General features: G+C 40.1%; 2 protein-coding genes across 3 annotated transcripts in view; one reads left to right on the top strand and one right to left on the bottom strand.

Annotated features, from left to right (window-relative positions):
* The first annotated feature begins 1,267 nt into the window (after positions 1–1,267).
* Positions 1,268–7,005, top strand: LOC139635072 (endoplasmic reticulum-Golgi intermediate compartment protein 2-like). Of its 2 annotated transcripts, none has more exons than XM_071502027.1 (14): positions 1,268–1,474; positions 2,776–2,909; positions 3,012–3,120; positions 3,270–3,316; positions 3,436–3,503; positions 3,715–3,755; positions 4,286–4,387; positions 4,610–4,705; positions 4,831–4,886; positions 5,291–5,389; positions 5,717–5,814; positions 5,935–6,097; positions 6,254–6,333; positions 6,501–7,005. In XM_071502027.1, exons 2-14 carry the CDS (start codon positions 2,804–2,806, stop codon positions 6,579–6,581), a joined length of 1,146 nt encoding a protein of 381 aa, XP_071358128.1. In that variant the 5' UTR covers positions 1,268–1,474; positions 2,776–2,803; the 3' UTR covers positions 6,582–7,005. The 2 variants fall into 2 exon arrangements, with proteins under 2 accessions (XP_071358128.1, XP_071358129.1); XM_071502028.1 differs by having other exon boundaries at positions 1,344–1,474; positions 2,779–2,909.
* A 905-nt stretch (positions 7,006–7,910) lies between these two features.
* LOC139635071 (fatty acyl-CoA reductase 1) overlaps positions 7,911–27,403 on the bottom strand; it is a 54,294-nt gene continuing 34,801 nt past the window's right edge. The window contains exons 3-12 of the mRNA XM_071502026.1: positions 26,909–27,084; positions 21,241–21,420; positions 20,093–20,270; positions 17,631–17,675; positions 17,431–17,549; positions 15,766–15,833; positions 12,525–12,696; positions 12,296–12,425; positions 11,315–11,442; positions 7,911–10,547 (exon numbers count right to left, since the gene is read on the bottom strand). Of these exons, the coding sequence (XP_071358127.1) occupies positions 10,385–10,547; positions 11,315–11,442; positions 12,296–12,425; positions 12,525–12,696; positions 15,766–15,833; positions 17,431–17,549; positions 17,631–17,675; positions 20,093–20,270; positions 21,241–21,420; positions 26,909–27,084 (1,359 nt within the window). The 3' untranslated portion in view covers positions 7,911–10,384. The remainder of the gene's footprint in view (positions 10,548–11,314; positions 11,443–12,295; positions 12,426–12,524; positions 12,697–15,765; positions 15,834–17,430; positions 17,550–17,630; positions 17,676–20,092; positions 20,271–21,240; positions 21,421–26,908; positions 27,085–27,403) is intronic.

Genomic DNA, 27,403 nt, shown 5'->3' on the forward strand with positions numbered 1-27,403 from the left:
CCGCTCTGCATAGGCAAGCAGGCTTGGTGCATCCAGAGACTCATGAGCTCTCATTGCACAGAAGACACATGCGATTCACTGGGTTCATCTCATTTGAATTGTTTTTTTTTTTGGTTTTTTTGGTGCATTCTCAGGCTGCAGCAAGATGCAAACACCTCCTTTGTCCTGTGGGTGATAATAGCAGCCTGCACCATTCGGTTTAGTTGATCATTATCATGTCTTTGCATTAGGTTTTCTGTCTTGTCAGCCCAGTGTGAGCAGTGCAACTTCATGTCTGGTGTGCAGATCCACACATGCCAGTAACCACCCCTCCTGGAAGTTAATTACCCCTCGTAAGTGGAGGTCAGTGGTTCTGAAGATGGGTTAGTGTGGCTGCTGATGGATGGCCATGCACAACTTCTACTTCTTAAATTAATCACATGATCATCAAGCGTAGACAGGCCAGTTATATTTACCTGCAAAACCATGGTTTCAGCTTTAAATATGATCAGTGACAGTGGTTTGTACTATTACATAATCTAATTGCTTTATGGACCATTGTTAAGAAATATAACAGGCCTTTGCATAGCAGTATAAGTATAGCAGGCCTACTTATAATATCATAGCAGGCATTACAAAGAAATATAAGTGGCAATACTTTCAGATCTAAAATGGAAAGTGAGCTGCAATTCGTCTGAGCAAAATGCTGATGGTGGCATTTTGTTTCATTGCAAACAAGCACTATAAATACCTATCTTGTCAACCTTTATACATACGAAGCTGTCAGGTCAATTCAAAACTGCACTGCTAACCTAAAAATGGCAGACTGAAATCACATCAGCTGATATTTGAACCAATAAACAGTCAAACAGCATGCAAGTCTGAAACCATTAGTGACGAAAAGTAAAGCATTAGAGTAGAAACAAAGGGAGAAGCGACAAATGGAAAACAATTAGTCTGGTATCAGGTCGTTTTATGCAAGAGATGTCTGATAAACTTGTAACAAACTAAAAAAATACATTGATTATCATGAAAAATTAAGTAAAGGACATATTTGTGTCCAGCAGAAAATCTTTAAAAGGGGATGTTTGCATGCTCCTAGACGCTTGATTTTTCAGTGGTGGAGCAGTAGATGTGCATTAAGGACTTTTAAACAAAGTAATTGAACTTTTCTTTCTTGTTTGTTTTTTTTTCTTGAGCAAAAAAAGGGCAGCGTTTCAGTGTTAAAGCGCCACCTGCTGACTGCAGAGCGACGTTGCTCGGTGCGCGTTCACGCTAGTGGGGACGCGCACGCAACGCTCTCTCTGACGTCACTGTTTACCCAAACAAGGAAGAGACGGGACCGCCCCCCCCGCCCCCCCCCTGTGAGTTAGCATCATGGATGGATCACGGTGCATTAAAATCCAGGAAAAATTCAAACCGGGTTTATAACATGTTGAGTGCAGCTTGCAGGGACATGTGTGCCACGAATTAACACCCAAGCAGATGATAAAAGGTAAGATCAATCAAAAATAAACAGGGTCATCAATAGATGTGCTGCTTAGGGAGACTGTGATCAGACAGTCCATCAGTATCCTCACTTCACAAAATATAACACATCGTTGTTTTAAATGTTGTTTTGGACTTTGTAGCATATCTGTCAAACTCAGTATTGACTGTATTGTAACCTTGTCATTTTTTAAATGAATCTTTTAATCATTTCTCTGCAGGATTACAGTGTTAATGTAGAGATGTGAAGTGTGTCTGTTGCTGCTCTGTATTATATTATATATATATATATATATATATATATATATATATATATATATATATATATATATTATAGTTTAATAGTGTTATATAGGTTTACTGTGGTGTTTATTTAAAGTGTAAGCTATATTCTCTGATCATATACAATATTCACTCAAAAATATCCTATGATTTATGGAGCAATATCAAAATCAAAATCATTAGTGTGATATATATAGGTATGTAATGTTATTGGAGCTCGATTAATCGATTGACAGAATATTAATCGCCAACTGTTTTGATAAGTGATTAATTATCCAAGTCTTTTTTTTCTGGTAAAAACAGCAAACACTCTTTGTTTCAGCATCACATTGGTGAAAACGCCGTTTGTCTGACAAAACATTAAAAAAAAAAAAAACGTTTGAGGATGTTTTGGAGAATTGTGATATTGTATAGAATAGATGTAGGATTGTGTACTTTTCACCATTTTCTGGCCCGGTTAATCAATTAATCATTTTAAACCAGGTAATTATTTGTTTAAGCATCTTTTACAAATATTTTATTATTTATTTATTATTTTATGTTGTCTAAAATATTTCCAAAAACGAATTTTTGGTTATAAATTTAGGTTATAAAGCTATAAAACATATTCAAAAATGTCCTGTCAAAATAAATACTGCATGATGTATTTATCTTGGTGTTGCAGACGCTTGGCAACAGTGCAGTATTTAATAATAAATCAGGAAAGCTATTAATGAACAGTGTCTTAAGAATGAAGATTGTTTTAAAATGCGTCTTCAGACATGTCAGCAAACACCAGTATTACTGCATAACTGGTAGAAAGTAGACCCATGGTGGTATTTGAATGTCATTATCAGTTTTGGATAAAATGGTCATGTAAACTAACCGATATCTGCAAAACAAATCTAATTATATGAGATGACACATCCCTTTATTTGAATTATAGTTTGTTTTCCCAGGGTCAGATGTATATTTGCATCCTGAATAAGACCCCTTTTAAAGTCAGGGGTTCTGAATGTAACGCTCATGTGCTCATTTGTGATGGAGGAGGTGGTGAAGTGTCCTGAACCTGAACATGAGGCGTCTGTCACGAAAGAAAGCCCTGAGCCTGGTGAAGGAGCTGGACGCCTTCCCCAAAGTATCGGAGAGCTATGTGGAGACGTCAGCATCAGGAGGAACAGGTGGGACGTCCCTCTGAAAAAAAAAACCCAACAAAACAATATTATTATTATTTAAAAAAAAAAAAAAAAGCTCAAGTCACTCTGTTTACGCTTCATCCACAGTGTCACTGATAGCCTTTAGTGCCATGGCGCTTCTGGCTGTCTTAGAGTTCTTTGTTTATCGAGACACGTGGATGAAATATGAATATGCAGTCGACAAGGACTTTTCCAGGTGAGTTTACAGTGATTGAATATTAATAATTACACAAAGAGCATTTTCTAAATGACTTGTGACTTCCTACTAATTTGTGTGCGTGTTGCCTTGTTTGTAGCGTTAGTATAGAACAGGATATTATTGTCCCTCTTTTTCTTTATTTACAGTAAATTGAGAATAAACATTGACGTCACAGTTGCCATGAAATGCCAGCGTGAGTCTCAAATTTTCTTTTTCTTTCACATAGAGAAACCAGTCATAGACATGCACTGAAGCTGTAATGTGTGTACGTATGGATCAGTCTATTTAGTGACTCATCCTGTGTCCTTGCAGATGTTGGAGCAGATATTCTGGACCTGGCTGAGACCATGATCACATCCAGCGGCCTCCAATACGAGCCTGTGAGTGAAGCGCGTCTCAGATGATTCTCACCTTTAATTCTTTGAGTGATCAAAAGCTGCTTCTTCTACTGTTCATTAAAGGACCGCTGCTTGTTAATTAGCCAGTTTTACAGCACACATTATTGTCCAGGCCTTGATGTAGGTTTTAGAAATGTTCCTTTTCACTGCTGCGTTTTTTTTTTCTCTCTTTTCTCTCTGTATGTTTTATCAGGTTATTTTTGAACTGACTCCACAACAGAGACTGTGGCAAAGGTAAACTCAGGATGTACCTGAGGAAAACACAAAGCTGTCTAATATAATGTGATGTACATTGGAGGCTATGAAAGATCCTCAGTAAAGTCAGAAGTGTTGAAAATGTTGTGGTTTTGTTGGTGCACTGTTTATCTTGCATGATATGAAACCTGTCATGCAAACTGTCCTCTCATTGGGCAACAGCTGCTTTCAGTTCTGTTTCTACGTGATTAAACTGGTTTCATTTTACATTCAAATTGTCATTTTAAAGGCTTGAAAAAAAGTATATTTATGTTGAAAAAAAAATTCGTTTTTGTGACCATGGAAAGTTGAAACTTCAGATTTTAAAACTATGTAGAGAAACTGGAAAATGTAATGAGAGATTTGGTCCTTCCTCTTTCAGTGACTTGTTTTTGAAGCAGTTCCTCAAACACCCAGGTGTTAACTGTCAAGAAATCTTGCATAAAATTGTTCCAGGTGTAGTTTCTAGTACCACCAGTACTGGTGTTTTGAGCAAGAGACAGTTGTGCAACCTGTTGTCTGTCCTCCAGGACGCTGCTTCTCATACAGAGCAGGCTGAGAGAGGAGCATGCTCTTCAGGAAGTCCTTTACAAAACTCTCCTCAAAGGAGCTCCCACTGCCCTGCCTCCACGGTCAGTTTGATATATGCAAATACACTATTTTTTGGTTATCAATTCTTTTTTAATTTTATTTAAAAAAAAATAAAATGACAGGAACAAGATTTAAGCATCTGTTCATCTTAGCTCAGGATTTAATTATGTTGGATGTCTGTGAATACTACACAGCCACTGATGTTAAACAGTTAAGGGAAAAGACTGTATGTTTAATACCTGTGTGTGTGTGTGTGTGTGTAGGGAGGATACCTCCATGGAGCCGCTCAGTGCTTGCAGGATACATGGGCACGTCTACGTCAACAAGGTGGCAGGAAACCTGCACATCACTGTGGGAAAGTAAGAACTGTGAAAAGATGCGGACAGATCCGGCTGTATGTAAAGACTACAGCGAACGTCTTACCATGATCCAGCTGTGAAAAAATGACATCTGTCGTCTTATTCCAGTATTTTGTCCTTCTCAGGCCTATTCACCATCCGCAGGGCCACGCCCATATTGCAGCTTTTGTGAGCCATGAGAGTGAGTTAAAAATGTTTTACATACAGATACACGTTGACTTTTTACTGTTGGGACTTTCCAGTGTAGCATGTTATATTTATATATATATATATATATATATATAATATAATATGTATCAAATGTGTGAGTCATATTTACAAAACAAATTTTAACATCAATAATACATCAGATATTGAATCTAAGACATTTTATTCTCCATCACCACAGTGCTCAGTTTCCCTTCCTCAATCAAAATTGGACTAATGTTTTGAAGCTATCCAACGGCTAATGGCTAGTGACGGCTAATGAACCCAGACAGTGCTATCACAGTGCAGATTACATTTTTCCCACTTTCACTTTTGCACTCTCAGTGATTCCTCACGGCCACGACTGAACCCGAGCTTCCTCTCATCTTTGTGTTGCAGCGTACAACTTCTCCCATCGAATAGACCATTTGTCTTTCGGGGAGGAGATACCGGGCATCATCAATCCTCTGGACGGCACAGAGAAAATCACCTATAACAGTAAGTTACTGCAATTCCCAGAGAAAGGAGAGAAGAGAATACAGAACATGATGAAGCGGTGTCCTGCCTGAGAACATTCAAGTAGAGTTTTCTGCACAATGAATGAGTTGTCGACACATTTACTGGATCATGAGTTGACCCAGGCTGTCCTCAGCTCACCTTAGATGAACACTGATAAGTAAAGGAGTTACATTTCATTGAGATTTTCTACAGTTTCTACGTTTTTCCTCCTTGAAATTAATTTAAAAACACAAAATACTGAAAATGTTTTTGTGCTTCTTCTTCTTTTCTTCTTCTTCTCCTCCTTGCCGTGCCATTCCACCCCAGACAACCAGATGTTCCAGTACTTCATCACAGTGGTGCCCACCAGACTGAACACGTACAAGATATCTGCAGACACGCACCAGTTCTCTGTGACGGAGCGAGTGAGTAACAAAGACAGAGCTTCAAAAACCGAAGCCAACCTTGAGACAAAAATGAGAGAGAATTAAGGGTTTTAGGGAAACTGAGGGAAGTAGTAAAGACCAGACTCTTTTGTTTCCAAGGAGCGGGTTATAAACCACGCAGCGGGCAGCCACGGCGTTTCCGGCATCTTTGTGAAGTACGACACCAGCTCTCTGATGGTGACGGTCAGCGAGCAGCACATGCCACTGTGGCAGTTCCTGGTGCGACTCTGTGGCATTATCGGGGGCATATTCTCCACGACAGGTGAGCCCGCTTCAACCTGATATAGACCACACAGAACATCTCCATCTGTGACAAATGTAATGTATGTAGCTGCACATATTCCAAATATTTCAAGTTCAAGGAAAATAAACTTGAATTTTATCCATTTGTCGCTGTATGCTCCCTCTCTCTTCACAGGAATGGTTCATGGGTTTGTTGGCTTCTGTTTTGATTTGATCTGCTGTCGCTTCAAACTGGGAGTCTACAGACCCAGAGAGGTGAGTCTGTACCATTGTCTTGCCAATAATTAGGCTCTCTGTGTTACTGCGAGCGAGTATGAGTAACCTGTTGCTCTGTCTGTATTAAACCAGTCTAAACTTTAAACAGTGATTTAAAAAAATAAATCGTAGCACTAACAGATGTACCTGTACTAAATCTGTTGTAGGATGTGCAGCTACACAACCAGATGAACAATCTGAACAACCACCAGATCCCTCTGCTGGATGACAATGTTCCTCAGGAGTAGCTGTTTTTCAGCGGCCATCGTCAAACTGCTGATTCAGCCTCCTGCATGGCTCACTGATGAAGAGCGGATCCAACAGAACTGTATGAAATAATGAACTTTATCATCCCAGTAGGACAAATTATGAGGCGATCTCATTATTTGTTTGCAGTTAGGAAGGAATTGTGTTTTTATTTACTGTTACTGTTGTGTTATTCTACTGCCTGTTAAACACTGTGCTGTTGAGTAATTCTAAAAGTCACATCAGATCATTGCACTTTAGGAAAATGTGTGCCCTTTGACTGCATACGTGTTTTTTTTTTTTTTAAACATTTCCATTTTGTGACGGTGCTTCTTGAGAAATGTTGTTGGCTCTTTGTTCCATTCACTGTAGCAGCACAAAATACAGAAATAAATGTAAATTCCAGTGTGGTTTTGTTTCACAGCATCAACGTGTGGGATTTTTTTTCCTGCAAAAACATCAAAACTCTTGAAAGAGTTGGATCCCTAAGATGTGAAAAATGAAATGATGCTAGTATATAAAGGTGGATTTTGCTGGCAGGTAGAAAAATACGGTGCAGGTACAACATATTGTTTTTATACAAATAAATCCAGTTTGTTATTTTTTTTTTTTTTTTTAGACAGAAAACTAGTATTTGAGGAGGAACATGTCTTCTTGATAACTGCTATTTAAATTAGAGCAAGAGAGCATATTGGTAAAAGCTCACAAGTAGTTTGAATATCTTGAGAATTAATACAACAAATAATTTGAACCTTGAAAACACCTCAAAAACAATTACTTAATGCTCAACATTTTCCCCTGTACGCAGCTGAATCAGGAAGGCCATCTTTTTTTTTCTTTGACACTTCCAGGGGATACAGTTTGAAGTGGCCGAATAAATCTACACTGTGAGGTAGAAGACCAGTTTAACGGACTGCAGCACACTTGCACTTTTTCTCATCTGGTTTATTTTAGTTTTGCCGAGCAGACTTGAATGAAGTGTTGCCAGAGCAGGGAATAAAGGTGGTCAGACATTTTGCAAACGACACCAGAAAGAATAAGACGAAGCCACGATCATGTGTTGCTGTTTGTTACATACAGCACCAGTAGCTCCTGTCTTGGGGTTCCTGTCCTAACAGTGCTCTGCATTTGGTCTGCAGACAGCAAATCAAATGCTCACACACCAATCAAGCCGCCATAACAAAGACCCCGTTACAATAAGCCCTGTAGCTCTGTGAGAACAGTTCTGACGAAACCACTTCATCATACAGGCCTCGTGGGACTGCAGACGTTTTGATTCAGAGTCCCCCCTACTGGAATTAAGGACAGTTACCATGGTTACACCACAGACATGGTCTTTGCATAAACATTTATTTAGTTTTGTCCCTTTTTCTCCCATAAAGGCTCATAACTTATGTATTTGTTTTCTGTCAAGAGTCAAGCCTTGCAACATATACAACACTGTACAGTTTTCTTGTTTGTTTAGTAAAAATCAGACTTGCCTGTCACACTTAACACTTTTGGTAGACTCTGTGGGAAGCTCTGTGGTAGAATCTTGTGAAGACACTCACCAAGCAAAACAAACAAACAAACAAACAAACAAACAAACAAAAGAAAACAAATACAATTTTTGGTAGTCTATAAGAATTATATGCAAGTTCAACTATTTACAGATCTTCCAAACAGGGTCAAGGGGATAATACCAAGGGGGGTCTTAACAAGTCCCTCGTTTATAATCTAGCACTTGTGATTTAGGTCCAGACAAAAAATACAGGTTTGTCCTGCTCAAAAACAGCAGACTTTCTCTCCACCAAATAAGGTACGGCATCCCTCATGGCTCCATACTTGGTCCACTATTTTTCTCTCTGTACTTCATTCATTTGCAGCAACAACAGTTTTTGCTTCTATGCAGATGACACTCAACTCTATATTGCAAACAGTAATGATTGCTTCATGCACTGTCGGTTGACAAAGATCTTCTTCTTCTTACACAAACATGAAGCAGACATGGAAAAACTCCAGTTTACAACAGAATTTAACAAGTTCTCGAAACTTCAACAGCTCTCATGTATTAGAATCATTCGGGTCACAGTGGTAGCCATCGTTTTCTCTAAAATATTATTACCCATTGATACTGGAAAACCCAAATGGTCATTTCACAATTACTGTTGTGCTGAATGTATTTCTTGAACTATCTAGACTATCCATCTGGATGAAATAAACATTCTGTTCATCACAAAAACAAAAAGTCTTTTTGACCCATTTCCCAAGCTGCGACTTCATTGTGTCCAGGTAGCTTGTGACTATTTGGGAAACAAATTTTATATTTTGCAACTGATGGAGCATATGTATTTTTTCACTCCAGATGGCTAGAAAAATCTGCATAAATACCTTCAATACGACAGTAATTGTTAAATGATCTATGTTTTTAAACCAAGGTAATCATCATTTTTTTTTAGAAAAACAGATATTTACCAATGTGACTTGACTGTAACACTAATACACCAGAGTCCAAAATGGTGTTTCAATCTTTCAAGTGACCTGACTCGCTACTCCAAGCTCGGTTCCCTAACCTCACATGACGACATAACGAGACGCACTGATATTCGACTTCTTTAACTGGACCCATTCCTTGGACTAACAATATTTTCATTGAACCTATTATAATCCCATTGTTGTCTGGCATTTCTCACTTGAGGTTAATTTGTAATTTTCCCACCTTCCCAATCTCACTCTGAAACGCCTCTTGATGTTTCTCTCTCATTTACTAAGGTTTTGGGAAAGTTTGTCTGAGAAACCTTGGGCTTGGTTGGGAACTGTTGGGAAACATTGGACAATATGTCATACTGGGCTATACAAATAAAGTCGACTCTGATGTACTCTTATTTATATATAATACACTGCCAAGGTCTACCACATATATCAGACTAGCCTTTGACATAAGTATAAAGATGTAAAAGTAGTAAACTTAGTTTCAGTACAAACTGCTGTACAAACAGGCAAAAAGTGGATGAGCATTCAGACAAACAAGGTATATGTTCAAACACTTACCGACGTTATCATTTGTGATAGTAAATAAGTGACAACCTCAACAGCAGGAAAGATGGCAGATCTGTATGTTTCAGTATCTGTAGTGATACATTTGTCTTGTGTGGTCAGATTTTAGGTTTAATACTAGTCTCAGTTATCTGTGGATTGGCCTTGAGACAGGTAACCACCAGTCTTTGTGTGTTATCTTTAAAAAGGCAGTAGATACACATAACGCAAGACATACAGATATCCAAATCACCTGCGTATTAAAGAGAGGAAATGGATATCCCCACAGTACAAAAACAGAGAACCAAAATAATCTTATAGAAATTGTCCTCCACTGACGCACTGCCGTATTTCAAGTATGAAAAAAAAATAATCACAAGGCAAGGCAATGTACCTAGGTTCAAGAGGATGGAAACAATGACGTGGAAAAGAAAGTGGAAGTCACACAAAAGGCTTATTGTTGCATATATAATTGGCCACTTTGAGAGGAAAATGGTAGGTTCAAAATGAACGACAACACTTTGTTTAGACGGGGTTTGGTGACTGAACAGTGCAAGTACTGATGACAGATTTCCAAACTAAACAAATAATTCATGGCTAGTAGATCTCTTTTTTCCCTCCTCCTGAGTGCTTCTCTCAACTGCAGCCCCCACCTGTAGAGAGCCCTGCTAATCCACACTGAAGGAGGATTTGGAGTGTCCTTAGTGGATGGTCAGAGTCTCAGATGTTTTGTCGTGCTGACAGCTCAAGGCGAGGGCTGCTGTTTCTGGCTTGAGGCGGTGAGGAAGACTCAGTTGGTTAAGGTGCTGGATGCGCGGAAGTAGGACAGGAACTTGAAACAGAGGCTGACCACAAAGTACCAGATGTTTCTGGCCATCTGGGAGCGGGCGATAAACACCCTCCAGATGAAAATGACCAACAGGGTGTTGAAGGTGTAGCGGATGTTCCTCAGTCTGGGGAATTGGGAGAGGGAGGAGGAATGAGACGGAAAATAATGTAAAGGGTTTTAGAAACAGAGAGATAATGATTTAACATGTATGTCTTTACCCTAAAGCTTAGAGACATGTGATTACACACAACACAGCTTATGAATACAGCAAGACTGTGGTTTCAGTACAATCAGTGCATTTTCTTCAGAATGAAAATATGATGGATCGATGGAACAATTCTTCCAAATCAATATGAGGGAGTCTAATAATAGTTTTTAATAGATTAAAACTGTAATATTCCCCTTTTCTTATTTGCAGTGTCACCACCATCGGTGCTTTCTCAGTTCCATCAGATTCAAGAGGTTGAAGGAAAAAAAAAAAATTGTGCTTTTTATATCAAAAAGACATTTTTTTCTAAATATAAAAATGGACTTTGATACAAACTAGTATCTATCTTGCCTTTCAGAAAAAAACTGGATGATAGATATAAATATGTGAAAGAAAATAATTCAATGTTGCATTAAAATACAAAAAAAGGCAGTATTTAAAGTTTAAAGTCATGTATAGATAATGTAGAAGTAGAAAAGACGGTTAGGGGAATTTCTGATGAACTAGAGTCATGAAAATAACCTACGTTATTTGATGTTTGATGCCGTGATCAAAACACCCACCACTGAGCGGAAATTCCTGTTATTTACTAAAACATTGTTCTAACTGGAAGGTAGTTCTGGAAAACATTGATGGTAAAACCAGTCCTTTGGGGCTTTGGTTGGATTCTCTCCATTACTTACTTCCTCAGATGCTGCCTGGCAGCGGGAATGTCAGACATGTCTTCGTTCAGGACGTACTTCTTGGTGCCGATGCAGTAATTCTCGATGTACTCGGGCCAGTTCAGCTGACGCACATCAAAGTTAAATGTCTGAAAGATGGAAAAAGAAAAAAAAACAGGGATGTTGATATCAAAGCAAAACCAAAGCTGTTGTTACACATTAACAATGAAGGTAAAATTCCACTTTCACTCACTAGATGGAGCAGTGGGCTTCTCAATACTATTAAAATGCATCATATTCCCAGAGTGAGCCCTCTATCTCAACCAGATCAGGTCTAAATAGTGAAAGCAAATATCCCTTCAGTGAAAAATGAAGTGCTCAGATCCTTTTCTTAAGTAAAGTTTTGAATGCTGGACTTTTACCTCTAATGGACTAATGCTGTAGTGGTTTAATTAAGTGCATAAACAATGTCAGTAAAAAGTATTCAAAGTATCTGAGGTTAAAGTGCTCAGGCAGAATGGCAGCTTAACAGAATGATATATATATAATGTAGGATTATTATTACTAATGCATTAACTTGCAAGCAGTATCTCAATGGTGTATTTGGTCAAACTGTATTTTATTATGTATTGTAATGGGTGGTTTAATATATAGCAATTAATCATATTTTACAGACTGATCATATGTTTTGTATAAAAAATCTTAATCTTAGTAACTATAGCCGACATGCACGTGTAGTACAGTAAAAATCACAACATTTCCCACGGAAATGTAGGAAAAATATAAGTAAAAAGTTGCATAAAATACTCACAGGACAAGTACAGTACTCAAGTTACTGTACTTATTCATTTTCTACCACTGTATTTCTTCTATTCCATTTCTGTTTACTGTAACCTGCACAGAGCAGCAGCTGGGTTTATGTGATGGATGCAGACAAACTGGTGCGTGTAAGTGATCTTAGGAGGTGGAAATATTTGGCAGCGTGTACGTGGATAATCTTACCTTCCTGTCCTCAGGTGTGAGCTGGCTCATCAGCATGCTCATGTTCTCCGAGTTCCACTCCCAGTCCTGGCTGCTGAAATACTCCAGCAGGCCGATGGCCTTGTGCAGGCGATTAAAGATGCGCATCATCCTACAGTGAGACAGAGAGAGAGGGGGTGGGGTCAGAGGCTACGACATGGTTGAAATTTTCTTTAGATTTCAAGCTTCGACAGACATCTGTGTGTCTTACTGTGGCTTCTGTCCAGAGAGACGCAGGAACAGGTCGTAGATGAGGGCGGGGAACTTGTGGCTGACCAGGATCCAGTACTGGTTGATCAGGTAGTTGGAGGTGATGTTGGCGTTGGGCCTGCGGAAAGCCTGCTCCAGGGGGTTCCTCTTGAAGGACGACATCACGTGGTGCTCTGCAAAAGATGAAGGGTCAGACACAAAACTTGTCTAGTGTTTGAGTCGAAGCTGAAAAGAAAATGAACATTTGGTTTAAGAAAGGTTTCTGATAAATACACGCTTGGCTTTAGCCCCAGTGTGTGACCCTCATGTATCACGGTCCAGGCACAGAATTAAGCATCAAATCTTCTGAATATTCTGAAGGTGTTTCCAGAATCAAAGACTTCTTCTAACCATCCCGATGAAAAATAAAAAAAGAAACAGTATGTCTGCAGAGCGATTAAGATCTTTGACCAGTTTCCCAAATTGCAACTAAAGCAAGTAGCAGGAAATGACAACGAAAATATGAACGAAATATAAACGTTATTTTGTATGAAAATATAAAACACCATCGTACAGTGTATGTTAAGTACATATTACAGCTGTGCGTCCTATTATTGTATATTATTCAGCCTTTAATTATATTCTTTGTTACTAACATAACTGTTTTTGTGATTTATGTTTAAATGGCTGCTTTTTTTTTTTTTTTTTTTAAATTATGAAGCTGATTAAATGTTTTTTCATCCTTAAAAACCTTAAAAACAGTGTTGAGTGTTGTTCCGTGACTTGACTGTAATGGTAGAGTATGTAGTAAATGAGAAGCACACTCCGGGGGCCAGCCTTGCTTTAGAAAACAGTGGAGAAGTGGGGATGACGATGCACTGAAGGGAAAAAAAAAAAAAAAAAAAAAAAATTCCATCATCCACTAACCACAAACAAACAGGTAATCACGCAGATTGCTGTTTCTATACGAGGATCATGACTTCCAGGAACCATGGCCGGCCTTAATCATTTCACGATTTTCAGCTCTGGTTCTCAGTGATTTCCCCCACTGGGCAGCACATCCAGCAGCCAGCTACCCCCCACCCCCCACCTCCTCCCCCCCAGAATCCAGTAGCAGCCATCCACAGATGCAGAGAGCAGCCATGTGACTACACATTACATCACACCCAGTGCACACAAACTAGGCCTTGCACTGTTTGTTACCATGGCAACAGATATGTGGTGGTTGCGGGAGGTGGGGGGTGGGAGGTGGGGGGGCGAGATGACCAGATCCGAGGTGACAGCCAGCTGTGGCCCGGCTCCTTGCAGCCTGGTTGGGAGGCTCGCCGCTAACCTTGAGCTGCCCTCAGATGTTGAGGCGGGAAGTGATTTTAATAGAAACGCCAGGGGTGAAATACCCACAATTCTTTGCACATTCTTTATTTGTCTGTTTAATTTTATATTCAGTTTTATATATATATATATATATATATATATATAAATAATATATATATAAAAAAAAAAAAAGCACATAATTTCCTGTGTGGTTGTCGGCCTCCTCTGATCCCATCGTTATAGATTAGCTTCATTCCTCACTTTCATTTGGGGCAGTCAGATTAGAGTCCACTGTTCCTCTTTCATAACAGCGAGCTGCAGCGATGAGACCTAATCCTGCTCCGAGCCATCTGGTCGCAATTTCCTCGGTAAAGGGACCGTGTTTGCTAATCTGAGAGGAGGGAGAGAGGGTCCCTGGTCATCGTGCCAGCCTGACATCCACAGCCCTCTAATCCCACAGTATGTGATGACCACTGAGAGGGGAACAATGAGCTCTCATTCCATCACTTCATCGCTCAGAGCCGGACCTCCGAATAAGAACCGCCACGTTCAAACGAAGCACAAATTAATATCAACACTGCCTAAATGTTTGTGGACATTTCAAATGCAGAATGATAATGAAATAATAAATAAAACAATGTAGTATGATGTAAGGTGTAAATTTAATAAGTTTGAACTTTCAGTAAATAACCTTTTTTCCCACAATACAACTCAGTTGTATATTTCTGGATAAACGAATCAGGATAAATTGAAATCGTATATCCATCAAAAGCAAATTAAACTGGAAACTATTTTATTTACTAATAAATCATTTTTCAACCCACGATACCAAATATTCTCCGGTTTCAGCTTCTCGTATGTGGATTTGCTGCTTTTCTTTGACATATACACCACATATGCTGGTGTTTGATAATTTGGTGTGTTTCACAAGTTTCTGACCAAAATAACAGTCTATCAATCAATAAGATTAATCGATAATGTTGCACTGTAAAGTTAGGACTGTCAGATGTTGTGTTGTTGATGTGAGTTTTGGTTAAGGAAAGAGTTTTGTGATGTTTCTAAATGTAAAACTTTATTGCAAATGAGTATAATGTTGCCTTTTGGATAAAAAAAACATCACATGCTGTTTTTGTGCTATTTTTCATATTAAAATATTACTTTTTTTAAATGTAAAAGTTTGTTATACAAACATGTATTTATCTTGACTCTTGAATAAACACAAAGGAATATAATCTTTTACTTTAAAAGAAGCCATACAATGTTGCATGAAAATGGCAAAGAGCTAATCTGATTCATTTTAATACGTGTATTGATTCTGTAGAAATGTTGTGTTACTGTAACATGTTTCTACATCGGAAAACACGGTAGAAAAAAAAAAGGATTTAAAACAAATAAACAACCAACAAATAGAGTTGGTTGAGGGGCTGAACAATATTTCTTTATTGTTTGTTGTTTCAGATTATGCTGAAAAAACATCTGTACTCAACTTGCACTTCACTTCCTGTTATCTTTTTTTTTTAAAAAATGCTGTAATTTGAGGCTTGTATCAAAACCTGGTTTGATGAAAAAAATCTTGCTTTTATAAAACATATATTAAAGTTTTTTCAGTTCTCAGAGATGAGACAACTTGCACAGAACCACCTCATTACAGAGAAAACCAGATTTACTTTGTAACCGACTCCCTGCAGACGTTAAATCCATCCTCCCGTCTCTGACCAGCAGGCGGCAGACTCTCTCCACAACAGCCCCGACAACACACGACACAACTTCACTACATCACAGGGACATTATGTCACAACAGCGGAGTATTGATTTGTGATGATGAAAGCGAAGCGGGGCAACAAATATTGTGGGATGCCGGCAGGCGCGGACAAAACAGCTCTATAAACGCGGGCCTGCAGTGACGAGTTTCCATTCCCTTTAAGCAGGACAACAAACAGTGTACGTACCGATCTCTCCCCAGTGGAACGGGTTGATGCCGCCGGTCGTGCAGTTGTACACCAGAGCTGATTTAGGTCTGCGAGGTAAAGGGAGCTCATAAATATACATATCACTCTACAGCTTCTGGTAACACTGCACTGGACAGGTGGACTATATACAGCAGGTTATCAAACAAAGGGCTTTACAAGGTTGATCATAAATTCAAAACCTATGTAAATGCAGGTAATTCAAATTACTGTGAGACAACATATGCTGACCTTCAAAAGATACTGAAAATACATACAAGGGCTGAGAAACTGAGGAAAAACTTCAATTACGCTTTTAACACACTTTCCAACACAGGGGTTAATACTTAACTTATTTTTCTGTTTTTCTGTTTTCCTTCTGAAAATAAGTACAAGTTGTCAGGTATATTACACTGGTATAACACATGCAACACTAAAGTACTTATGTTCATTATTACATTTGTCACATATGATCTGTTTCTTCTAATATTTTTTATATTTGATTGTTATCTATCTCAGCATCTCGACCAAACTTCTTTCATTTGAGGATATCAGCAAAACTTTCACATCCTCCTGCTGGTTGATTAAGTTCCTCTTCAGCTCCTCTGTTTAAACCCGCTGTTAATCTTTGCTCAGGTAAATTATAACTGTGCTGTAACTATTACAACATTTTACATTTTACATTTTCATCCAGACCGTCTTTTTAAAAAAGGAGCCTCATCTACCCTTGACACTTTTATTCTTTTATCGCTTTGAACATTTTACCAGCAGAGTCACTGATGCCTTTCAAGCAGCTCAGCCCTGTGTGTGTTAGGAGACACCGACTAATTACAGGGTTTCTGCTCTTCAGTAAAATATCTGCCCTTTCCCACCTGGAAATATTATTTTTGAACTTTCTCTGTGCTCCTTTACTGAGGTTTAGTAGCATATTAGACGAACTATCTAATATTTCTACAACTAAACACTGTTCAGCACATAAGTTGCATCATTACCTGCAGGGTTTCTCTATAAATAAGATTAATAAGATGGTTCTGTTCTATAAATTGATGAACTTCAGAAAAAAGGTTAATGATGCTCGTCATCAGTATGTTAAAGGGGCACGCCTCCGGTTTTCTATGTCAGTCAGTTTACTCATCATCATGAGGGGAACTACGCAGCTTGAGGACAGTTGTATCTTGACCTCTGTGACTCTGAAGGAGCTTCATCAACTGAGAAAATGACTCAACTGACTTTCGCTTGAATAATCCTGGACTGAACCTGAAGTTGACCAAGTTTTTTTTAACAGAAACAGCTTTGTTGAAAAACTTGTTCTATCAAGTCTCAATGGGTAAGAGGGGTCAAAAACAACATGTGTAAAACTGAGGATCTCTTGGCTGCTTCTGCTTCAGTTCTGATCATTAGTCTTTTTAATCTGTCTCTCAGTCCTGTAACTTTATGAAAGAGCGACAGTAAATCACTGAAGAATCTCTTCATTGTGTGAATAAGTAATTAGATCATTTATAAAAACTAATTTTAAAAAATCCATAAATAAACCAAATAATAACATCTACATAATAATAAAGAAAATAATAAGCTGACAGTTAGCTATCCTTACCATTCTCTTTAAAACGTCTAATAAGAAAAACAGTTATGTCCTTTTCTTTTCGACCTCAGGGTGTGTTCACTGACCTGTGTACAGCAGTGTACCAGCCAGCAGCCAGGGTGAGGTTGATGACCACGTCCACAGGGATCAGGTCGGCCACCGCATCATTGTTGGCCCTCATGGTGCGCAGGATGCCCTTGCCAGCCTGACACGGGACACAATGGTCTTAGTGAGACTTTAAAACTTGTTAGAGCTTCGAGGTTCAGGAGGAACGTGTTTTACTCACAGCTATGAAGACTCCGCTCGGCCCGTTGAAGTTGTCGATCCAACCCTGAGGGGGAACGACAGAGAAATGTTACACAACCACACATATGCTGCTGTTAAAGATGTTTATGTGTTTACGTGTCCTGAATCAGCTGTTCGGGCTTATGTTACTTCCTCTGGTGGGAACATAGGGGAGTGGGCAGCAGTGATTGTCGACTTCAATTAGACTCCATTAAAAATGGATGAAACCACTGGTTATGGACTGCTGCAGCTCCCACCGTGAGGGACTGGAGACCCATTATGTGGTCAAGGCTGACTCTTGTCCTGAGTCTAAAAATACGCTCTGGTTCAGATAAAGTGCGCGAGATGAACAGGCCACTGAGGCTGGGGGTGTTTTCAGCAGCACAATCTGCTGATGGCTTCGTGCCAGACTGAGGAGGGAGACACATCTCTCAACTCACATTTTAAATCATACATGAAGGTTAAACGGGAAACGTCTAAAGACAGAGAGACACGAAATGGCAGAATGTACATGTATACTGTTGTTGTACCAACATCACACAGACACAAATATAAATATGCCCCCCCCCCATGCCCTTTCTCCCATGGCGCCTGCTGGCACGAGCTGCCAAGGCGATTGCATGGCCAAGCGTGAGTGAGGCCTTCTGAGGAGTCGCTGCCAGGCCGAGCTTACAACTGAAGGTTGAGCACGGAGCCAGGAACTGCCGTCACAGTCCCAGCGCGCAAACACAAGGCCTACATTTCCTGACACCAGATAAACAAGCCCTTTCCTGTGTTTTGCTGGTACTGTATTTTTTGCAGCATCATCTCTGCAAAGAGTGTTAAAAAAAATAAAAATAAAAAAAACTTAATGTCTTTTTGAAAGCTTTTTCTGGAGCTTTCAACTTCATAGTCTTCGTCAGCAGCAGTGGGACTCTGCTCAGACTGAGAAGGAACAAGAGATGCTATTGAAAACTATAGAAAAGTCCAGTCGGTGAGTTTTGATGTAAGATTTTCTCATCAAATAAGTCCAGATATATGACCACAGGGCAGCCTGATAGCCGAATGGTTAGGGAACATATCACTCATGGCTCAAGTGAGCATGAGCAGCAAAGCCCCTGGTTTGACTCCTGGCCGGCTGGACCATTTCCTGCCTGTCACTCTCTCTCCCTTCATTTCCTGTCCGTCTCCACTGCTGCTATTTAATAAAGGCATTAAATGTCCTCCCCAAAAAAACAAAACAAAACTTAAAACTTAAAAATAAAAGTAAAAATAACATTTTATAGATAATTAACTGAAAAAATAGATTACTCTATAATTAAAACATAAAAGCCAAACAATTATATTATAAAATAATCACTAATCTAAAATAAAAGCAGAGAAAAAGGTGCGAATCCTGACATTTAAGCTGAAACATGAAAATGTTTGGCATCTGACTTAATTTTCTGAGTGTGAATATATTAACTGAATCTAAAAATATCATGACTGCATGTTCCACTTTGACTGAATTATGACTGACATGTCAAATTTCTGTCACAGATTGCAGTATCTTTGCCTCATGTTCCTCCCCCACGTTTCCCCTTTCAGTTTTTAAACCTCTGCTCTTCAGCACTAACAAACCTGTTCTGTACATCAGTATTTTTTTAAAGTGGTGAAACATGCCTTTATTTTGAAATATGCTCAGTTGAGGGGCAAACAAATTGCTTTTCTACAATCATTCAAGCTTTTTTATTCGATGTGAATACACCTGTAATTTGTAAGTCTTTGATTTTTAACTGAAGAGCACTAACATGTGAGATGTAACACTAACAGGTGAGACAGTGGCTGATATTTACAGACAGGTTTGAAATGTCCCACATGCATTAAATGCAAACTGTGACTTAAATCCTCAACTCGGTGAAATGTAAATGTTAAAGACGCCTGGAGCTTTAGACGTAGTGTGATGTTCAGATTCGGTATCTCAGTGCAGCCTTCACATGAACTTCTCAGGACTTCCCACGCTGACTCTGACACCCAGCTTGTCAGCGTGTCTCGGTCCCCGGTGTCTTATTTCCTCCCCTGCCTCTCAGTCCCAGCAGCTGTCTGGGTGGATTGAAGACGACTCGGTTGGCTCTCACAGGCCTTCAGTTGAGATATTAACCAATTTGCTCTAATCCTGGGCCACTTAAGATAAAGCCCACAGGGGAGCGGTATTGACCTGTGCGGGATTACATCGATCGATATCTTGTTTCCATTCGTTTCACTGTCACAGGAGGACACGCGGTGGACGAGGGAACTGGAAATGGTAATCGGGTCATTCATGAGCGTTGATTAACATTTACCGCAGGCGGCAGAAGGAGCCAGAATTACTCCTGCTCAGACCACACCGAGGTCAGTGTGAGAGCTTTCTCCGACTATGACATGACACAAACTCATTACATTTATTACAGCAGAATAATGTGAAAGTGATTTCGCTCCGTATGAGAAAATATCTGGTGGACTCACGGAGAAAGGCTCCTGCCAGCTGGCTCCCACTATCGAGGGTCTGATGATGCCGATGTTGAGCTTGTCCTGCTCCTGCTGCACCACGTACTCGGCCAGGGCTTTGGTGTAGGTGTAGGTGTTGGGCCTGTCACCGATGAGCCGCGGCGTGATGTCGCGCACAATGCTGTCATCCATCCACCTGACGACACAAATTCCATAATTATAAATAATTATAATTATATTATGTGCGGACGTCTACCAAGTGTTAATCCTGAGCAGACAGTCACATCAGCCTCGACTGAAATAACAGTTTCAGTCTATTATCTTCTGGTGCAGCAGAGACAGACACAAGGTGTTGACTTATTTTAAAGGAAACTATCTATATTCATTCTAATAAATGATCATGTAAAAGATAAATAATAAATAAGGGTTGAGGGAAATGTTTGACTGTTGGAACCGGACTCAGATTTCCTGTTTACAAAGTCTGAAAAAAAGTGATAAAAACTTTATAGACACGACAGCTCTCCATGAACCTCCACTTCATTTTTAATTAAACAAGTGAAACCTGGATTCAACACATAAAAAAAACATGCCTGTGTCCCATGTGTAGAACCAGTATTTTATTATCCGTAGCCTAGTTACTGATCTCTCGACATCTCATGTCACATTATTCATCCTTCTTTATTTCTTCTGTATGAATCACTGAACAAATCAAAGATGTGGGCAGTGATTTGGAACCAGGGCTGGATATGAAACTTGAAACGTGTCTGCACCATCGAGAACTAAAAATGTGAAGTATTTAAAGTTGGAACTGAAAAGCTGGTGAGACTCTTCTTTGTCTTTTTTTTTTTTTAAGATATGTTATGATATTGATGGATCTTTTTTAGGATTTTGTTTTGAGGTAGAATTCTTGTACAGTTGCTCAAATACTGATGGATGAAAAAATACATTATATTCCCCGAGAAAAGAAAAGAAAAAAAGACTGCATTAGCATCAGGACTGACAGGATCTGCTGTAGGAAAAGCAGCTGGTTGTTCAGGTGTATCGTATTAGCTTTGAGTACATTATCAGCCTTCAGAGACACTTTGCTTGACACAGTGTAAAATCCAGCTGAACTGGAACTGAGTTCATGTCCTGGAGGCACAAAAACCAGCCCTTCATCCACTCACTCGAGAGACTCGATGAGCTTCTTGGGCTCGACGGGCGGAGGGTAGATGACCTCATCGATGTGCCTGCGGTTGCAGTTTGCATAGGCGGTGGAGATGTGAATGAAGGCCTCGAGGTGGTGCATCTGGTGGGCCAGGCTGAGGAGCTGCTGCGTGGCGATTACATTCAGCTGCAGGGCGTGTCTGCCGGAGAGGGAAGGGAGATACAGAGTTAAACAGTGTGAGTCTGTCTGTGTGTGTGTGTGTGTGTGTGTGTGTGTGTGTGTGTGGAGTTGTGAAAGGCATGTGTGCTTGAGATTTAATGTGTGTAGGGAGAAAAGGCTTTGAGTGTGTGTGTGTGTGTGTGTGTGTGTGTGTGTGTGTGTGTGTGTGTGTGTGTGTGTGTGTGTGTGTGTGTGTGTGTGTGTGTGTGTGTGTGTGCGTCTGTCTGTGTGCACATTTGCCAGATTGCTAATATCTCAGTTTTAACATTTGCATGCAAGAACGTTTGTGTTTGCTGACGACTGAGTGTTTCATTCAAATGCGAATTTGCAGACGAGTAGGAATTTGCACAACACGATTATAAGCCGAGGCAGAGCGACAGGAAGGGATGGTGAGACATGAAACCACACACAGGGAGAAAGGACCAGACAGAATGAGAGGAGGGGGGGGAGAAAAAAAGAAAGAGTAAACATCTGCTCTTCTGGTAAATGTGTTAGTCTCATCATTATTTCTACCGTTTTCAGCTGATACTACGACTCATCCAGCAACGAGCCCTTCAGGAAACACTCAGAGCTGCAGAATGAACCGCTTCCGTTCATTTGTCCATCCTGGAAGACAACTCTGTGCCTTTTCCTGAGGTTTTTCTTTTTTTGTTTTTCATCTTCCTTTGTTCACATTATAAAGCCGTCTGCACCGTATTTGCGGTTTCGACTTTTGCAAGCGACCGACTTCACGATTCTGCCGGATTTCCATTAGCAAATCAAACTGAGCGTTTCTCATTTCTCCATAAATCACATCGATAAATGAGGAGACTGCAAGACACCATGTGATGAAATGTGCAGAATCACACAGGGCTGAAATGGAAAGAAATCCTGCAGGTATGTGTGAGAGACAGTAGAGTAATACAGAGAGAGAAAAAGCTTAAGAGGAACAAAAGAAACAAGAAAATTAGCCAGAATTGGAGCTGAAACTAAGATTTACTAATGCACTTAGTTTTTCGACTAACTGATTAATAATCAAGTTAATAAAATGGTGGAAAATTCCACTGAACAGTCTGAAAACCAAAAGACATTTTACTTTCAGTGATACATAACAGCAAAAAGCAGCAAATCGTTTGCATTTCAGAGGCGGGAACCAGAGGATGTTTGCATTCTTCACTGATAAAGGACAAATGATTTGTCTAAATTATCTTCTATTTGCTTAAAGTATAATATTGCCAAAGTATGTTGAGCAAAGTTAACAGAGCATGTGTGATCGTTCAGACTTTAAAACAAGAGACAGAAATAAAGAAGAAGAAACAGTCTCTACACCGAACGAGCAACAGCCAGGGAAACATCTGTGTGTTGATCTTAATGATTAATCAATTATTGAAACTGTTATTGATTAATAAAGATGATCCCAATGGGAAAATGCAGTGTCACAGCAGCCAGGTCACATGAATCACAACACAACATGAGGAGACGCCAAGAAAAAAGAACAACAACTACAACCTGAAGTAGAAACTAGAAACTAATACTGAGACACTTTAACTCTAAATACAAACAATAGTGTCTGGTAATACTCTGTAGATGTTTAGTATATTGTTGTGTACTGATATGATGAGGTGTTTCATCTGAATTGTATAGATGAGTATTGGGGATAACTATCCAATAAAAACCCTCCACTGATGGTGGTGATACCGAGGAAGAGGAACCAACTAGTCCTGATAAAAATTCTGATTGAGGAAAATAAATCCTCGTCTCAGTGAGAAAAACTGATTATTCAGCTCTAAATGCTTCATGAACCTGGTGAGGTTAAACACATGTGACACAGTGAACCCCTGCGTTCAGCAGTGGATCCGTATCACCTCCGCAGCCGGAGCGGAGCATCACCACACACAGCCCGTTTCGCCCACGGCGACAGAGAGAAAAACCGAGGTCAGTTTAGCCAGACACTGCAAGACATACTGCTGCTCTGGCTGTGTGTGGGTGGCGCTCGTGCTGTGTGTGTGTGTGTGTGTGTGTGTGTGACAGAAAGGGAGCCGGAGACGGACGGTGTGTGTCGGTGGTGTTGTGGGCGATGGCTCCGCTGGCATGAATCAGATGTTGTCAGGTGGTGCCAGTCTGTTAGCAGCGGCGAGGAACAAGCAGTTGTGTCGATAGGGGAGGAGGTGGCGAAGGTGGTTATTAGAGGACGAGCTCGGTGTGGGGGCGTGTCATCTTCCCACCACCTCCTGGGAACATATGCTGGGTGTCACGCCAGAAGGACAGTCAGGAAAAGACGGACGCGCCGCTGTGGCCCTTCCTGCAGCCGACTCATCACCCATCTGTTTGTGCTGTTATGATGATTCAGAGCTGCAGCTCGGATCTGAAGGTTCCACCTTAAAGCATGTTTTTATTAGAACTATTACACCTCAGGTCTCAACTTTGTAGTTTTGGCCATCATCATTTCTCATGATAATATTCTACTTTGTAAATTAATTACTACAAAGTCAGAATCAGTTACTTTTTTATAACCTAACATCTAAACCAAATATGAACCTGGGGTCGGAAAATAGATCTGAGTGGTCACAACATCTTCTACATTAAATATCTGTATTTTATTTTTTCAGATGTTTCTCATCTTTGCTATTTTCTTGTGAGTTTTACTTCTTCAGGTCTAGAAAACTTTATCCAAAATAGCAACATTAGTGACAAATAAAGACGGATGTGACGTCATCCATTGGTTTCTGAAGACTGGTTTTGAAGCTCGGAGTGGGCTGCTCTGCCGTCGTCATCTTGGCAGTGCTTGACTCTGCCCAACTCCTGGCTAATCCAAAAAGTGGGCAAAGAGGTGGAGCGTGTGTGGAGCCAAGACTGGTGCATGGAGGTTCGTGGCAGCTATTTTGTTAAGGAAATTGTGATGAGCATTTTTTTCATTCAGGCCGAACGTTATTCATTTGAAGTTTGGCTAAACTATTGTTTCTCTAAAAACCTCTGATCGTCTGACTGCTCCTATTTCCTGCCCTGCTGGACTGAGATTTCAGGGATTACTTTGCTGAGTACAATGTAAATATTAAAGTTAGGGACAAGTGCCAAAACGATCCAAATAATATCCAGGTTTAAATAAACAGGAATGATCCTTTAAGTGTGGATAAAGACCTGTGGAGGATAAAGAGCAGCTGAGGTGTCAGCATGAAAAGTCTCCAACCTTAAACAGAGATGCCAGAGTCGAGTGATTTATGCCGCCGCTCTGCGCCCAAGGCTGCGGCCGCTGCACAAGAGTAATGGCTCCGAGAGATGACAAGAGATGGGAGGGAAGGGAGAGAAAGAGTGAACAGGGGCGTGAAAGCTGGATGAAGGGGGGGGGGGGGGAGAGAGGAGGAGGAGGAGGTGATGGTCGTTCAGAGAGAGAGTTTGAGAGAGAGAGAGAGAGAGAGAGAGAGAGAGAGAGCGAGAGAGAGAGAGATGAGCAGTAACAGATGTGTGGAGAGCAGAGCAGCAGCTTTAACCTAACTGAGCTGTCACTCAAACATAATAGGTGTCCCACCTCCAGAAAGACCTAAAAAACCTCTTCAATATATATTTTTTTACAAATATATTCAACACACTGTAAAACAGATAAAATACTACATGTACACTACACAAGACTTTTTTTTTCCTCGGCACACTTTCTTTGCTTTTTTCCACTTGCTGGTGAACAAACTCCACATCCTCTTTCATCTGTTTTGTGTTTATTAGACGCAAATGATCAAAACAGCTTCCTGTTATTGTCTATTGTCACATTCCTAAAGCCACACACACACACACACACACACACACACACACACACACAAACTTGTAGCTTTGATAAAAACAGGTTGTTCTAAAGCAGTGGGGCGTAGCTCTCTTCCTCTTCTACTCCTGATGAAAATATTTCACGTTATCTTCAGAAGTTATTCAAAACTGATCTTTCTGAACTGATTTTAATGTTTGATTTCATGTCCTGTGCTGCTTTGAACCTTCAGTGTCTTAAGTTTTTTTTTTAACTAAAGTCTAAAGTGTCTGAGTATCTTGAAAAATGCTCTATGAATAAAACATGTTTATACAGACCTGATAATGATCCAAGCTTGAATTTGAATACTAATGAAGTGATGAGTCCAAAGTTCAGTAGAGATTTCTGATGAGCCCCAAACCAAACCTTGTTCATTTTTTGAGTGATTAAAAAGAAATCACACATTTTTACATTTTATTTATTTATTTAACTGTTTAAATATTTGACGAAACATTGATCTCCCTACATTATGGTTGTTTTAAAGGTACACAAGTGCCTGGATGTTTACACTGGGACATAGAGGAAGAAGCAGAACATGTTTGTATATTTGTTTATAGTCTTAAACTTGTGGGCGTAGGCACAGTGTAAACGCACTGTTTTTCTGTGTCAGTGCGGCGCTCTGACATACAGCTTCATTAACCTACAGCAGGTGAAACGACCAGCTGACAGCACAGGGCCAAAGCAGACCTGGGATCAGCAGACCACCACTGTCATAATAATGAATGATTATTTATTATCTCCTCTACGCTGTTAATCAAACAGGAAGGGACCACACAGCTGATTTGTTCTCTTCAGAGGAGAAATGGCTCCACACACACACACACACACACACACACACACACAAAGAATAAGAGTCTTCAGACAAGCTAATGTCACTGTGAGGATGTAAACAGACACAGTGAAGCTTTGAAGCTTTGATGCGAAAGCTAGCAGAGCAACATGCTAACTGTGACAATGATATTTAGCAGGAATATCATTTACCATACACAACCTTAGTTTATCATTAGCTAATTAGCACCAAACACAAAGTAAATCAAAAGTGCTGATGGGGAATTATTTTGCAAGTTTTTGATCTTAAAACCAAAGTATTGGACACAAAAGTCCACAAAACACTTCATGTCAACCTGTAAAACTCATCACTGAAAAGCACAAGTGTCGACATCAAGGTGGCGCTAAAAGTCAAAGTCATCAGAGCTCATCCTCTGGAAACCATGAGTGAAAATTCATGGTTAAACCCCCACAAGTCTCATCATCTTTTTAATTCCAATATCTTTGACCAGACGAGCTCTTCATGCTCACTGTGGCTCGCTGAAGACAGAAGGAACCATCACTTGTTTGAACCGCTTTACTGCAAGTGACTTCATGTTCTAACAAAGAGCTGATTTCTCCACATCCTCATCCTCATGCTGCTGTTCTGCTTCCTCTTTGCTATGGATCAATAAAACTGTGCAGCCTGCTCAGTGAGCTGCGTTTCCTCTGGAGTGGTGTCTCACAACAGGAAGCTCCTGCTGGAAGGAACATTTACCCAACAATAATGTGAAGTTGTCTAATTTTGTGGATCAGTGAAATGCAAAATAAAAAAGCTGCAATAATTTAATAAAAATGTTTTTTGAATATTTTAGAAGATGTAAAGTGTGCAGGGAGAGTATGTCCTGTGTTTATGTGCAAACGAGATGGTAAAGAGCAGGTAAGTTCTCACTTGAGGGGCTCGTCGAAGCGGATGGTGGCGGCGCAGTGGAAGACGATGTTGATGCAGGAGGTGAGCTTCTCCACGTCCTCCGGGCTGATGGCGAGGCCCGGCTGCATCAGCTCGCTGCTGATGGGGATGATTTTCTGGTGGAAGTCGGGGTTGTCCTCCCGCACTCGGTCGAAAAGCTGCCAACAGAAAGAAAATGACTCAGTCGTCACAAGAGAATAAAGCGACTTATAATCATGCCCGTCTTGCACGAGAGCTGCTGGAGGGAAGATCGACCACACGAACTGACTCCAAGTGTCGACAGCTAAACAAGTAATCAGCAAACAGCAAATGTGATACTTTGCATAATCTCCTCTGAAAAAAAAAAAAATCCTCCATTTATCCCAGTGAAGCTTTAATATCACCGCCAGATGTTTAGGGCCTATAGTGCAACTCCTGTTTTATTTGATGAAAACAATAATGCTGAACACGCTCCATCGTGAGAGCAGACAGATCATT

Source organism: Trachinotus anak, unplaced genomic scaffold (assembly GCF_046630095.1).
Source record: "Trachinotus anak isolate AG129_WGS33_773 ecotype Australia unplaced genomic scaffold, CSIRO_AGI_Tana_v1 ptg000018l, whole genome shotgun sequence".
In the NCBI taxonomy this organism is placed as follows: domain Eukaryota; kingdom Metazoa; phylum Chordata; class Actinopteri; order Carangiformes; family Carangidae; genus Trachinotus; species Trachinotus anak.